This window comes from Xiphias gladius, chromosome 14 (assembly GCF_016859285.1).
Source record: "Xiphias gladius isolate SHS-SW01 ecotype Sanya breed wild chromosome 14, ASM1685928v1, whole genome shotgun sequence".
Lineage (NCBI taxonomy): Eukaryota > Metazoa > Chordata > Actinopteri > Istiophoriformes > Xiphiidae > Xiphias > Xiphias gladius.
The window spans coordinates 25963565-25979200 of NC_053413.1; the positions used below are offsets into that span (position 1 = coordinate 25963565).

The 15636-nt window shown below is 42.0% G+C and overlaps 1 protein-coding gene across 7 annotated transcripts in view; it reads right to left on the reverse strand.

Moving 5' to 3' along the window:
• LOC120799323 (disco-interacting protein 2 homolog C) overlaps positions 1 to 15636 on the reverse strand; it is a 221060-nt gene that overhangs the window by 58480 nt on the left and 146944 nt on the right. For 6 of the 7 annotated variants that reach the window (XM_040144418.1, XM_040144415.1, XM_040144417.1 and 3 more), the window contains exons 6-8: positions 7074 to 7235; positions 3604 to 3723; positions 2003 to 2200 (exon numbers count right to left, since the gene is read on the reverse strand). In XM_040144418.1, the coding sequence (XP_040000352.1) occupies positions 2003 to 2200; positions 3604 to 3723; positions 7074 to 7235 (480 nt within the window). The remainder of the gene's footprint in view (positions 1 to 2002; positions 2201 to 3603; positions 3724 to 7073; positions 7236 to 15636) is intronic. The other variant, XM_040144416.1, reaches the window with a different exon arrangement.

Consider the following 15636-nt stretch of genomic DNA (forward strand, 5'->3'; position numbering starts at 1 on the left):
AATTCTCTTCAGTCACTTCAGTTTATTTAGCTAAGGATGAACTGTTTAGCATCCTTTGGCCAATAACGCCCCTTTTCTGATATCCCTTTTGTTACTTTCGTCCGTCTCATTATGAGAAACTGTTGGCCATCAGATGTTGGCTTCTTGCATTGTGGGATCCGAACTAAAGGTCTGAAATTAGTCCATAGATTGAACAAACTAATCCAAACACGCTTGGTGTTTGGAGCATAAGAATAAAAAGAACGACCATTTCGGCAGCTTATCACAACCCACAGTTACGTTTTATTGCCAGATGACCTCCAGCGGCTGTAGTAATTATGACAGGAGCAAAGGAGGAAGGCGGGTGACGTTGGTGACACAGTCTGCGTGGTGAAGACGTTGGGTTGGAAGGATGGGATTACAAAACATTGCCGTTGAAGTTGAGAGTGTTGTTTTTTTCCCATCTTAAACTGATGGTCAGTGTTCTTTCTTTTAACCATGATCGCTCTACAACCTTAACCATGTGTTTGTTACTGTAACCATGACAGCGAAGGTCCCCTAACCTGGTCTTTCCCCAAACCTAGGTTAGCTCTTTTTGAGCCTAGACCTAAGCACAGCTTTACCATGGCATCGTTCCTTCGTAAATGGGTTAGTTATTTATTTTTCAAAGTGATTTTTAACGGTTTATCTGTGGTATATCTCCTGCCGGCGCTAGGGGTGCTAATTCAGGACACCCCCCCTGTGGGTCGTATCAGAGGGCAGGGACAAGCAGCCTACATGGTCGCCAGTCACACTCAGGTGAAAATGACTCAGCACAAAAAGCATGGAAAATCCTTGTCCGTGTTACTGTTGCCAAAACCTCTACGAATACAAGTAAATGACTCAAGCGTAAAGTAAGGAGTGAAACTGTCCAGTCCAGGCAGCACAAAAGTTTTCAGAACAACACAAAGTAAGACCAACAGAGACTTTCCTGTAAGTCACTCAGCATAAGGAAATAATTCACTTAAAAACATATTCTGAAAATCTAGCCCTTTGTGATAATAAACCCCTCTCTCTGTGGGAGAGCAGCTTTCGTGAAAGCGTCTTTTTCACACTTAGCTAATGTGCTTAGCACTCTGTGTGGCTGCCATTAGGGGAATTATGCTCACACAGCGGGTGTTAAACATTGTTTGGTGCTTCAGTAAATCAGCTTGGGGAAGCCACCACATGTGCTGGAAAACAGGATGCAGTTCAGAGAAAACCCCCGCTGTCTTCAAACGGTATAGTACAAAAGCAATTTTTTAGTGTTGGTCGTTATTTTCCGACCGTATATTGAGAACTGATCTAGCTGAGAACTGATCCTGCAGAGAAGTCAGGGGGGGCTGTCAGATATGTATGTTTACGTGTAAAAGCACTTGTTTTCCACAATGCATGAAGCTCAGTGTTGTACCTTCAACTGCAACAAAAACTACTGGAAGCATCACTTATTGACGGTTGACAAAAATCAGTTGACTGTTTGTCACGGATTACACGGATTGCTGATCCATAATATTTTGACATTACACACTAATTATCAGCCACAGACCCAAATTCGTCTAACAACTAGATCCAAGAAAAAACAATTAGATATCCAAGAAAAGGGGAATGAGGAAATGATGTTCTGTTTATCAGCATAAACTCTCCATCCACATATAGGCTTGCACGCACTCGCCCCGGCACACACACCCATAGCACAGTCTATCGAAAACGGTGAAGCACCGAAAGCTGGCATTGGTCTGATAGTTACTAACTTCCATCAAAATGTAGACAATCGCAGGAGGAGTTTCTGCAGAAGAAGGTGGTAATATTTGTCAAAGAAAAGTATTTTTAACAAAGCACCATTTTCTTACTGGTATCCAAAATAGGGTATCATATTGGAAATTTAAATCCAATTATTTCAACACTGGCCATAAAATCCCAAAACATGGCATTAGGCATTTATCAAGGAAGTTTAAAGTAAAAAAGAGGGACTAGAAAACTCTCTTCTTTCACATGAAATGCTTACCATAGGTCAGTATGTAGAGCGGCTTGCCGTTGGTGTCCATGGTGGTGAGACAGGGGGCCTTTGGGGAGATGGTGCCCCACCTCTGCAGGGCCGCCTCCAGAGACGGGGGCCAGTTGGTTACCACGCCCAGCGGCTCGCCCCGCATGGCCACCATCTGGGCCCCCTCGGCCTTGGGCTGGTTGGGGTCTGGCTGCTGGACTGGAGGAACGGAAGGGACAGTAAGATTAGATTTTATATTTGCTTCTCAAAGGACAAAGCTGGCAATATTCAGCGTTTTTTCTTATTGTCAACAGATCCCTTGAAAAGACAAAAACCAAAAATAAACTGGTCCTTCTAAGAAGTGCTGTCTGTGTATCCAAAGCCTGATACATCTAAACTATGCAAAACACATCGATGAGCCACATGTTTGCACTGAGTCACATATCCCTTCATTACCATGGTCTTTTCCTTGAGATTTGTTGAACTGTATAGAATATACAGAATTTTTGTCTAATTTGAAGTTGTAACCTGTTGATTAATGACAGATAATATCTAAAGTAACTTGTTTCTATCTTCCTTTTACTTCAAATAAGCCTTTTTATGCTTGCAGATTGGCATATGAGCTTTTATAGCAAAATACTGGTGTAATACATCAAAACAGCCATTTAAATTAACAATTCTGCTATGAAATTGAAAGAATTACAGCTGTGAAAATGATGTTTCAAAGCAGATATATAGAAGACGGATTATTTATCTGGTGGATGAACTTTAGGCTGCTTAGAAATACAATATCATGATGGTAATACAGCATTTTTTGACTGAGTAATCGTGATGACCTCTAACGATGAATGAACTTTGATTCGTGTGATTTAAGAGCCTGGGCGTGAAGAATGATATAACCCCACGTATTAATCATTGCTGTATCACAGAGAATGTTCCCTTGAAGGAAATGAGCTTTTAATCAAACAAAATACCGCGTTAATGCATCTTAAGGACACATTGAACCAAACTGAGTCTTTCCAACATTTGTTATTCAAGCTTAAATTATGAATTAACTTCTGGCTCTGCAGCTTTTGCCACTGAAACAAAACAAAAACAAAAAAGGGAAAGGGAAAAGGAAATATTAATCAGTCAGATTCAGTTCTGTCAAAGCAAGCATCAGGAAACGGGGTTTGGCCATGGTGATTTGTCTGTGTGGATTATTTTTCAGCTGCGTGAGTTACAGCAACACTTGAATATTTTCTTCTTGATATGTGTGCACTCACTGGAGTTTTTGGTTTCCTATTAGTTGTAGTCGTTTGTATCACTATATTTGCTGTTATTGCCGCCATCAGCAACGCAACCATTAGTATTAGTGTCCCTACTTACAAAGGATATTGTTCTTCATGCTGCTTTGTTGTTCTGCTGTTCTTTGACTTAGGTGTGTTGACGTGGTCCCTTAACCACTTCCCTAGCTCCAAATGATCAACAATCACTAAGCAAAACGGTGACGTAGTATGAAACGCAATGTAGAACAGACGGAATAAAATAAAGATGAATACATAAAGGAAGATTGAAAAGAACACTTTTTGAAAAGGCGTAATCTCAAATGTTTTTCAAAGTAAAGAGAGTGGATTAGTCACCCTCCAGGAGCTCCTCGAAGTCGTCGACGAAGAACTCTCTCAACGGCGGCCGTTTGGGTCTCTTCAGAGTGTTGACGAGTTGCTGGATTTTGGCTGAAACTCTGCTGCTGACTGGAACACCTGCGGAGGAGGAGCACACACAAAAAACACACACTTTAATCTAAGTCCCGCAGGAAACGCCTAATTGTGCTTTCCACAGGTGCACGTGTGAGGCAGTCGTCGCTTTCACGTTACCACCGAGCGGTATGCTGAGTGCCTCCTGCTGCTTCATCTCTGATGAGCGAGAACATCAAGTTTTTCAATCCACATTAAAGCGGCAACGTTTCCTCGAGTGAGCAGTCAACAGAGCTGCCGCTGAACGTGACGGTCGGCGATGGGATAGAGGTGAAAGCGGCATATGAGATGACGCATGGCTGCAGATTGCTCGTTTAATAGTTTATTAAACCACCGGACACAGAGCGCAGCGCTTTAAGACGGCGAGGTGGGATGGAAGTGTAAGTGCTGAGATCTGGATGGGCAGACTTGGCCGGGGTGAGCCGGAGGCCGAACCGAGTGTTGGCAAAATAACCTTGAAAACGCAGCTGCGACGCCAAGTCCCGTAGAGGCAGGTAGTGTTCGCCTCGGTCCTCTGGTGGACTTTCTGTTTCCGTCCCCATCAAACCGTGGCGGGGAAATCTTCACGGATGAACACGTGACAAACAATTTACAGGAAGTTTGGGGACTTCCCTGAAAATGTTAGGTTTTCTTTGTGATCACTCTTTTGTCATTTTGTATCTTAGAATAAAATAAAAGAAACATGAGTAAATAACACATCTCCTTTTGGTCTACTACACTTCATAGGTACATAGTCACACCAATTATGCAAAGTAAAGCAATGCAAAGTTGTTCACAGCATGTAGAGGGGAGGGCCAAGAACACAAATGCTTGCAAACACATTGTACACATAGAGAGCAGATTGCAATTATGAAAATCCAACTCAATACAAGGCGAAAAAATAAAAACGGAAAGGAAAAATTCCTTAAATGATAAAAGAAAATGATTTTTGAACAAAACTAATACTTCAAGTTGACCTTGAAAATATTTTTTTTCAGTGCTGAACTTTGTCACATTTGTCAAAAGATGTGTTTATACTGAATGCAAAGTGAATTATACTCATGCATAAATGTAAATCACTAATTTTCCTTTGCACTGTTTTGATGTTTTTGCCTCATTTCTTGCCGCCCAGGGCAAATTCTCATCCACTCACAATCTCCGTCGAGCAAACTCCCTTTAAAGTTCATAAAATGTGAAGAAGCTCAAACAGCAAGGTCCAGCAAACGAAAATGAACCTTCCAAAAGGAGGCGAAACATTTCAGGAAAAATTATATAGATAATCGCTGGGAGTAAAATGCCTCCAAACACCAGGTAAATTGGGCAAAAAAAGTTCATATGTTAAGATGTAAATACTACTAGAGGGAGCAAACAGAGGGCAACAGTCTTAAGGGAAATCTCTGCTCCCACATTGTGAATCAAAAATTAAGTCCTCAAAAATCCCAAAACAAACAGTTCATGATACAACTTAGTTTGACTAAAGCTCATCTCAGAAAACAAAAAGGGACGGGACCCATTGTAAGCATGACAATAAAAAGATTTAGAATCTCTGATGATATCCTCTCAGTGCTTTGAGAGAAAGCCTCAGCTTTGTTGCGTCTCTTTCAGCCAAACATCCCGCTAAGCTCCCATCTGTGAACTCTGGCACCTGATCTGTCAAGCTGCTTCGCTGTGAGCTGCGTTCAACATCTCCGTCCACGCCGGCATCGATCATAGTGTCTGACGCGGAACTCCGCCGTCCGACGCAGCTTCATGTTCCCCCGGAGACGAACTTATGAGACGGTGTCTGCAGTCATCTCCGTGGCGCCGGCAGAAATATCTGGGATCATCTTTTCTAATGCTTTTTCTAATGTTAGAAGAGCTGGCTGACGCAACTCTCGGTGAGGATAAAGTCGACAAAGGGAGATGTCAAATTTTGCTGCTCTGATTTGTTGTTTTGTTCAGACGTTAATGGATAGTTCTGCGAAAACTACACAACCGACCGTGATGAGAAAAACTGCCGCCTGTAGAGTTTCATTGCAAACATGACGACCATGAAATGTGTCTGATTTTTCTGAGATTTTCCTTTCGTAATGAAAATAAACTTGAATAGAGACCGTTTCATATTTGGAAACAATATAATGTGTTTCAAAGGCAAAACCTGGAAACATTAAATAGAGGGGGAAAAAAAACATGGAAACAAAATAAAACAACAAATACCCCAGGTGACAAAAAATACAATCAAAGACAAAGTAACAGCCAGTTGAAAAAGATTTTTTCTTTTGAAACGTTTCGTTAAAAAGTTCACGTGACCCCAAAACATTAAAACAAATGCGTTCATTGGAGCAGCTGGGGATGAAGAGTCTTGTTTAAAGGCACCGTGGTGACTTTCTCCAACCAGGCTGGAAAGCGGACGCATTTTAGTTCGACCACAGAAAAGACTCAGAACACGGACGTGCTGGACGTGCTCGCACGACAGACCACAGACAAGCAACAGCAAACTCAATCCACTCTGAGAAAAGCTAGCATACATGTAGCGACCGATGAGTCCCAATAATCCACTCGGTGAAGCGAAAAACTGCGGGGGAAGTAGTTTGTCTTTATAAAATCAAAATCATACAGTCCAGCAATTTAACAAGTTAGGAAGTCTCTCAAGAACTGGTCTGCGATGTTTCTCTCTAGACTCACATCTCCTGTATCCACGTGAAGCCAAAAAACCAAAAAATGACCTCAGACAGGTTTGGATGCACCTGTTTCTGCATAAAAGTCATACATATTCAAATAGATATTGTACAAACATGACCTCGGGATTTACTGGTTGAACACTGGCACAAAACCCTCTATTTGACAAGTCATGTGATCTGTAAAATCATATATATCGCAATTTCTTTATCAACATAAACAATGGCAAGCGGGCCAAAAACGACTGACGTTTGCACTTCATATTCAAAGCATGAAAATCTGATGGAAGGAGTTCGATGTTCCATTCTCATGCTTTTATGAACTGTTCATATTTGTAAATATTTTTTCAGGTGTAAACTCTAAATAAACTCAGTTTCATCTCATGTTGAGTTTCCCTTCAATAGGCGCTCTAGGTGGCCATGCTTTAAAAAGAAAAAAACTTTCATAGCTACAGGTTTCAGTGGAAAATCTAGTCTGAACTGGTCTAAATACCCTTTTCAGAGACTTTTTACCTTGAAAAGAGTTAACTTTCATGGTTTAATTATGGACAAAATAACGTTTCAAGACATGAGCAAGTCATATTAGAAGATAATGAATGAATATAACTTTGCTCATCAAAGCGTTGGAAAAACATCATTTTCTTATTGTTGTTTTGTTGTTGTTGTTGTTGTTGTTATCATTTCCTCCACCCCCAGATTGTATTCCCGACCCTGACTCACCGTCTCCGGTCTCCATCAGCTCGGCGTTGCCGTACTTGGGTGTCTGTCTCTGGGCCGCAGTGCCAGCACCCGGGGCTCTCTCCACCTGGATCCCATCGGTGGCGGTGGTGTTGGCGGTGTTGTTGGTGTAACCGGTGACATCTGGAGGGGCAGAGTGGTTCTCTGGGATGTGAGAAAACGGGGGGGAACGAGGAGGGAGGGAAGGCCTGGTTAGTACCCCCACACCCCCACTCATCCAGCTGTTAAAACATTTTTTATGAGGATTCTTACAATCGGCACCAGTTTGACTGTGTAGATACATGACAGAGATTGGGGTTAATTATCTTGTTAGTTCAAATAAACATCCCTTGTTATGATAAGTAAGGATGAGAAGGATTTTTTTACACGAGTTAGCTTAGAACACAGAGAAAAGAAACATTATTAGAAGAAAATTCAAGCGAGCTAGCTTGCGCTGCAAACCGCAGGGCAATAATTATATGCTTTTCAGATATCGTTGGGCAGTAACAGTTAAGGTTGGCGCACTTTAGGTGGTTGAACTGTCGGTTGAAGTTGGAGCGGAAGTTTAAGTAAAACTGCAAATGGTGAAACTAGCTTAAACTCTTCTGTGGGGAAAAAGAATGTTGCTCGTAAACCACAAAATACTGCACAAGCTAAGGGTTGTCTTACACTCCGTAAGCCCCGAAACAAAGTGATGCCCGTCAAGTCGAAAGCTGGTTGACATGTAAGCTGAGTGTTTGTTTGACATCGTCCAGTTAGAGGAAAACGTGGGTGTGAAAACAGCAGAAGAGCAACAGAAACAGAATGTTTTGCAGCAACTAGAGCAATTTTTAGCTAAACCAAAGTAAAATCCTCCAGATATGATGAGCTATTCTCAGACTAAATAAAGAAACGCTACTCCCCAATGGAGAGCAGGTTAACTAACACGGTTGCAAAATAGTTGCCTGTTGGTGAATTCCAGGTACTGTAATATTTAATATCTATCAAACTATGTATATATGCAGCATTTTGAAATTTACTGCTAAAACCTGCCTTTAAACATTCAGCTAAAACACACTGCGAGGAGTTAGCACAAGAGAGTTAAAAACCCTCAAGAAGTATCTGGCTTTGGATGATCTATCACTAACTTCCCGCAAAGAAGCTTTCAGGAAAAATGATATCTGGGCCTTGCTGATCGGACACACTTCGCAAATACGCACTAAAAAATCCACCAGAACCAGAACCACAACCCCCCCATCAGACTCCTGCCGTCATTTCCTCGGTGATCAACACGCAACCACAAAAGACCCAAATCTTCTCAATCTATCCACCACCACATACTGTGGCGCCTGCGTCTCTCTGAGGAAAAAAAATACCCCCACTCCATTGCCGTCAACACCCACGACTTAACATTTGTTTTTAGGTCATTTAGATCTGCTGCGCCTGATGTTTCAAAGCTCCCACCATGCATCAAATACTTCACATTTACCTCTTTCATGAGGCTCGGCTGCTGTCCAACAACATCAAACGGTACGTACTGTTCTGCCCGAGGGATTCCTCACTTTGAGTGGTCGGAGCATGAAATGATGCAGGGAGAAGTATTGGTGGTGAATCTAAATAGGGATGCGTGTAGATAGGGTCCCTTTGTGTCTAGTTCATAGTCAGCAGAACTTTATCCCTACAAGGGTTGGTTTTGCATTGTGTGTCTTTTAGGACTGCCATCGGTGTGAAAGCAAAAATGGATCTCGCCTTGCTCATGTTTCAAAAACTTTCTAAGATTTTTTTTGCACTGCAAAGTCAGGTTTAAGAAGTAATTAGCGGTTGACAAAAAAAAAAAAAGTATACAATTCTGTATAAATGAATGAGAAGTATGAGGAAAATTGAAACAGAACATAATCAGTAGCTTCCAACATGAGACATAGTCAAAATGAGTGCAAGGTATTTACGACAGAAACACAGCCAACTGACTGATAAAGAAAAGTCAACATGTCGGCGATAAAGAATTTTGTCACTTGACTGCACTGGAAATCACAAATGGAGGATGTGCCTCTCCGCTTTGCTTCTAAAACACCCTCAGAGAAATGGACGCTGCGAGAGGCGGCCACTTGATAATAAACCTGAACCCTCTCCTCCCCGTTTGCTTATTCCCGCTCAGCTTCTCACGTGGAGCTCCGCCGCCTCAGTCAAGGACCAGAAGATAAAAGGGATCAAAACTACTTCAGCTCAACGCGCTGCACAGCACGAAGGTTCCTTCAGTGCAAAGGCAGCGGAGCAAGTTGTCACTGAGGGGCGTCTTTCAGAAGTGCTGGTCATGTACCCAAAGAATCCACTCTGGCATCAGCCCATAGTTAAATCCACTGATGATTATTTCTTTGATAAGCTATGACTCAAAAGAGTATAGAAGTGACCTCATTGTATCATTTGCCTTCTTTTTTTAATGGCGAGAAGAAGTTTGAGTTTTAATTTCTCCCTTTGGAATAAAACGATTAATCTAATTTATACTGTTGGCATCTAGTGCACATTTCCATCCAATTAAAACCTTTAGTGTTCATAATTTTTGTGGCCGTTCATGGAGGGATGTCGACTAAACCTGTGGAGTCTGAGTTACATGAAAGTCTCCATTAACCACCAAGTAATTTTGTCTCATTGGAGCTCAACTATTACTTCGGTCGTGTTTCACTGTCCAGGATTAACCTGTAAATCAATTATATTTTTTTTTCCCTTGAATTTTTTTTGTGACCACTGAGATTTCCGTGTCTCTCAGCACTGTTTGCTACGACTGCTGATGTTAACGTCCTAATATGTCTTCTGCTTACTCACAACAAAAGGGAAATGTAAAATCTAACACTTCTCTTATAGTTCTTCAGCGAAAGAACTATGAGTCATAGCAAGTGACTAGAAATAGCAAGTAGAAAAACATGACCTGTACACCAATCAATTAAAACTATCTGCAACAGAGCAGAAAAACAGATATTTGAAAATGAAAATGGCTGAGGAGGTTTTGGTTTATTCAAGTTTTTTCTTTCTTTCTCTCTTTTTCAGTTTTAGTCTTTGTTCTTGATTGTCGTCAACTTTAGTTTTAATTCATGTAAAAGCATTATTCCAAAGCCTCACATCACATTAAGTTTCAGTGTTATTGGTCTTCTGATAAACCGAATCTTTCAAGGTAACATCATTATACACTGGGTGCATATAGAGTATTAATCTTCATGTTGTGTCATGATCACAATACATTTGGGTCTTAACCTGCTGCTCTAACAACCTCCGCTCTTCTGGTTTCAGTCTTTCCACCAGATGTTGAACTTGGCCGCGGGGATTTGCTCCCGTTCAACCACAAGATCTTTAGAGAGGTCCAACACTGACGCTGGTGATACGGTCTGGCGCGCAGTCGCTGTCCCGGTTCATCCCAAAGGCGTTGGATGGGGTTGACATCGGGGCCCAGTACGGACCAGTCAAGTTCTTCCACACCAAACCGGGAAAAACATTTCTCGATGGAGCTGGCTTTCTGCATTGGGGCACTGTCATGTTGAAAAAGGAAAAAACTGTTGCACGCTATTGTCTAATATATTGTTGGATTACGTAGCATTAAACAGTCTCTTCACTGGAGCTGAGGGGCCAAAATGCCCGGGACCACAAGTACAAAAAGGGAATGAGGAAAATGGTGTCCACATACTTTCGGCGATATATTGTTTTATTAGGAGACATTGATACATATTTAATACAAACAGTATTTGATTCTCTCTTTTCTGCCATTAGTAGCCATTACTGCTGCTCCTACAGCGTGGCCTTAATTGTACCTCCCAGTCATACAAACAGAACTGTGCTGCACACAGACTTCCAGTGACAGAACGACGATGTATTTCTACTCTGATCTCTCAGTCTCCCTCTGACGTAATATTTCATCATCGCTTGCTCCTCCTGGGAGATAGCCAGCTTCTGCCTGGACAGCCACATGGCTCCCCAATGTAAAGATACTGTACACATATACTGCAACCTACATACTTTATGTGGTGTATATTGAGTCATTAATTTAACCTTAAATTAAAAGAAAAAACACTTGAGCAAAATTCAAATGTAAAAAACTACTATGCTTTAAAACTAATTTCATTGTCTCATTGGAAAATAGCAACCTAATATAACTTAGTGTCGAGGTTCTGCGGCTTCATTCCTTCCATTTGTACAATTTCCTGTCATCAATTCACTCCATTTTTCATGTTTTCAGCTCTACGGCTTCAATGACAAGCTTACTTTTAAGCCAAATGCAAAATACTAACAGCTTTTTGATGCACTGAGACGCTTTTGGAAAAGTTGGTTCTCTTCCATTCGTTCATGCCAACAAACCTGACAAAAATTAAACTGAGGGTGATTTGAAAGCTTCGGAGAGACTCAGAAAAAGAAAGATATATAATAACAAGAAAAACAGAGAAATGAAGAAACAAGGGGAGTGAGAGGGAGATGATTCCCTGCAAAGCACTGAGCCAGAGCCAGCGGGACCAAACAGAATTCTTTATCCAGACATGGACTGCATATCAATACTGCAGCGCACAGCACAGGCATGCTAATTACTGTAGCACCCTGCACATTCTGTCTCGGCAACATCTGGGCTGTCTGTTTGAGCTACAACGAACTAGACATACAGTGTCTGAAGTCCTGTGTTGTTTATCGATGTGGGAAAGTGTTTGCGTGCACACCTATCTGTCCTTCTTTGGGACTAAGTCGGTGTGTGAGTGTGTTTGTGAGAGTACTTGCCTCCAGTGATCTCATCAAAATGTATTTATGATGATGTGGGACAGGGAGGAATATCAGCCCTGGCTGAGGAGGATGATGACGAATGCCTCCTTCACTGCTGGAATACCAATCAGGCCGGCTGAGGGAGCTGATTCAAGGACGGGACACGTCTGTCTCCCACCAAGGGTCAAGGAGGGTTTAAAGGTGGTTTGATGGCCAAAGATACTGTGGCTCAGAAGCCACATGGTCAAGCCCCCGCAATGGCAAACGCATCCACTGACTGTCAGAAATTTTGTTGAAGCATTACTGAAGATTAAGTGTGTCAGCCAATCAAGAGGCGTTTTTACTTTTTCTGACTTCTTGCACTCGGCTCTGAATACGAACTGCGTGGCTTCGATAGGATCGCGGTAATAATTCCATGACATACGGGCAAACCTCATCTGCAGATCGATGGACTGTGTGATACAACTGAAGGCTCCAGAACAGCAACCGAACAGGCCTTATGGTGACATTGTTTTGCCAACTTAATCTAGCAGCTTTAGGGTGCTGTCACGCCAAACCTAGTTTTTCCTTATCCCAATCGAGGGTCTACGGTGGTATGATGTTATAGCTTGTAAAGCCCTCGGAGGTAAAAACTTGTGATTGGATTGATCCAGCTGTCGATCCTAGCCCAAATCCTTGTCAGAATGTTACTCTGGGGATTTTTTCCTGATACAACAGAATTTAAAAAACACCAGTGTGTTGTGCTACTCGACGAATTTGAACTGTTCCTCATGGAAAAGGTAACTTGAAAATGGCCTTGAAAAGTAAGATGTCAGTCACAGGACTAAAGATCACCGACGACGGAGGCTGACGTTCATCAAAGCTGTCCGAGGCGTTACCCGTCAACCTGTATAACGTCGTGGTTACACACAGCCAGGGCAAAACAGAACTCAAAGATGATAGTGCATCATTACAGGTGTTAATGCAACACATAGTTTCCTGAACTTAAGGGAACTGTCATGTGAATCATTCCGTCAGTCAGAAATGACCAGCGGTATGATGACTGGTTGCCTATTGAGGAATGCATTTTTTCTCCTTAAACCTTTAACTGTATAGATTTATCTTATTTAACTGAAACCATCAGACTTTGCATTTTGTTATTCCAGTGATTTTGGATGGTGTAGTTAATATATATCCGCACACACAGGCTGCTTTCTCCCTAAGCTAGATCTCAGAGCGTGACAACTTTTTGGAGATGGTCTAATGATGCTGCATCTCTGACTGTCTCCAGTGTTTGTTTGAGGTATTTCTATCGATAGTTGTAATGTAGGGCTTCAAACTATAAGTTCAGGAAAATGTGCCCAAACCCCAGTAAAACAGCACTGGCTGTTGCCGGAGCTTCTCGGCAGTTGTTCCATTATTCACCGTCTGTGGAGCAGCTCCAGGATTTGTCTCTAGATTACATCATCACTACAGTCTGTTGCTCAGCGGCTGAGCTTCAACAGAAACTTCAACAGAAGATCAAATGTTTTCCTGTCCAGGTAGCCGCTGAGCTGCCATCTTTGTTTTGATTTGGAAGCAGAGGTCTAACTTGGGAACACAGGGGGAAAAAATGTATTTATTTATTTATGTGATTTTTTTTTTTTTGGTCATTCAGCCAACCCTGTCCCCTAGAAATTATGTTTCTGTAACCTAAACTGCAACAGAAAATTCTTTTGAAGGAAATGTAATTGCTGGCTGGATTATGTTCAGAGTCGCCGTTGGAGTTGGATGGCAGGCGTACAAAGTGCACAACTGTCACACCAAAGTACGGGGTTCCCATACACACTTTGGCTAAGATGTTGTAAGGAGAGATGGTGGTTTTGGTTAATAGTAAATAAACACGGCAAGGCAAGTTTATCTGTATGGCACATTTCAACAACGAGGTCATTCAAGGTGCTTTACATAAAATATAAAAAGCATCAAGACAAAATGTGAAGATTAAGCTATATTAAAAGATAGAAAAGATATAAATGAAAAAGAGTTCATCAGAAAATAAAAAATAAGAAATACATGAGTAAAAGTTAAAGTGCAGTTTAAGAAATTTGTAATTATTTGATTTAATTAAAGGCAGTGGCAAACAGAAAGTCTTCAGCCTTGAGTTGGAGCAGACCTGCAGTTCTCTGGGAGTTTGTTCCAGTTATGAGGAGGATTGGAAAAACTGAAAGCTGCTTCTCCGTGTTCAGTTTTGACCTCTGGGGACAGAAAGCAGACCAGTCCCAGACCAGCTGAAAGGTCTGGACGGTTCATATCGTAGCAGCAGATCAGAAATGTATTTTGGCCCTAAACCATTCAGTGCTATAAAAACCAACAGTAGTATTTTGAAATCACTTCTTTGGCACAAAGGAAGCCAGCGTAGAGATCTGAGAACTGGAGTGATATGATCCACTTTGTCGGTCTTAACGAGGACTCGAGCAGCAAGGTTCTGAATCCGCTACGGGTGTCTGATCGATTTTTTAGAGAGATCTGTAAAAACATCATTAGAGTAGTCGAGTCGACTGAAGATTAACACGTGTTTAGTTTTTCCAAATCCTGCTGGCACAAGTCCTTTAATCCTCGATACGCACTTAAGGTGACAGTGGGCTGACTTTGTAACTGGTAAAATTCAGGTCTGACTCCACGACAACACCAAGATTTCTGGCTTGGTTCGTGGTTTCTAACATAACCGGCTGGAGCTCAGCGCTGACTGGAGCCAGGACTCTGACATGACTTTGCCTCGTGTGTCTTTTAAATCTTGTCTTACAGCCCGTTTACATCTTAGGTAAAACACTCTGGATTGTTCTTGTTGCTGAAAGAGCCGCAGAAGTGAATGTATGTTGCCTTGCCTTTAAAACAGACTTTAACCAGCAGCCTTTAAAAAAGGGAGTATGACCCTCAGGGGAAATTAGGCAGTATCTGTAATACTACCACAAGTCAAGGAGCACTTTTTATGCTACGCATGTTAGGCGGCTCATGTTGGACGAACAACTGAATCGCTTTCCCTGCATGGCCCTGCAGCAAAATTTTTCTCTCCCATCAGCACTACAAGATACCTGATGAATAACATCCAGGGACCTTCGGTCGCTCCCAAACTGCTGAACTGTTATTCCTCAGAGACCGCTGAGTTTTCCGCTGGCAGATATACAGCACTGACAGGAGGCTAAGCTACAGTGCAACCCCGGCAGATCTCGTACAGATGGCGGCCTTAATTACATCAAATACGGGAGCGCTTCCAGAGCGGTGTTAACGGATTCAAGGTGTGTCGTTCTCTGACGAGGATGAACGTCTGATTAGAGGTCGGGTCTTGAGCTTTTTCTTTAAGTGAACGCTCATTTTTCCCAGCAGCGTGTGTCACTGTGTTTTCAATCTAACAGTCTGACAATCTAAGAGAAACGGCGCGACTCACTTCAATAAATGAGAGTATCAGCTGCTGCTTTTTCATAAACCAGACACTGCGTTGTGCCAGGCATCAAGTTGGCCTGTGGGGCCTTGCACCTCTTAAGAAAGAGAACACATGCTAGTCACTGAGTCCGTGTCATTCGAGTTTTCTTTGAGTCGGGCTGATAATGAAAACCTTTTTTGACCAGGCAAAAGCAGCGGTTGAATTCTTTGATACGCTTTATGTTATTCCAGGCAGCAGATTTTAAGAATGCTGCATAAAACAAGAGACTGACACAAAACTAAAAAGAGGAAGCAGGCAGACAGCCTACATTCCACTGCCATCTGCTTTCGGGCTTAGATGAAAAGCCATTTTGAAAGCAGATCTACTCTGGCTGAGCAAACAACTAAAAACATGCTGCATAATTAGCCAAATCAATAAACAACGTCAAACAGAGTAACCTTGAATGGAGGGAGGGCT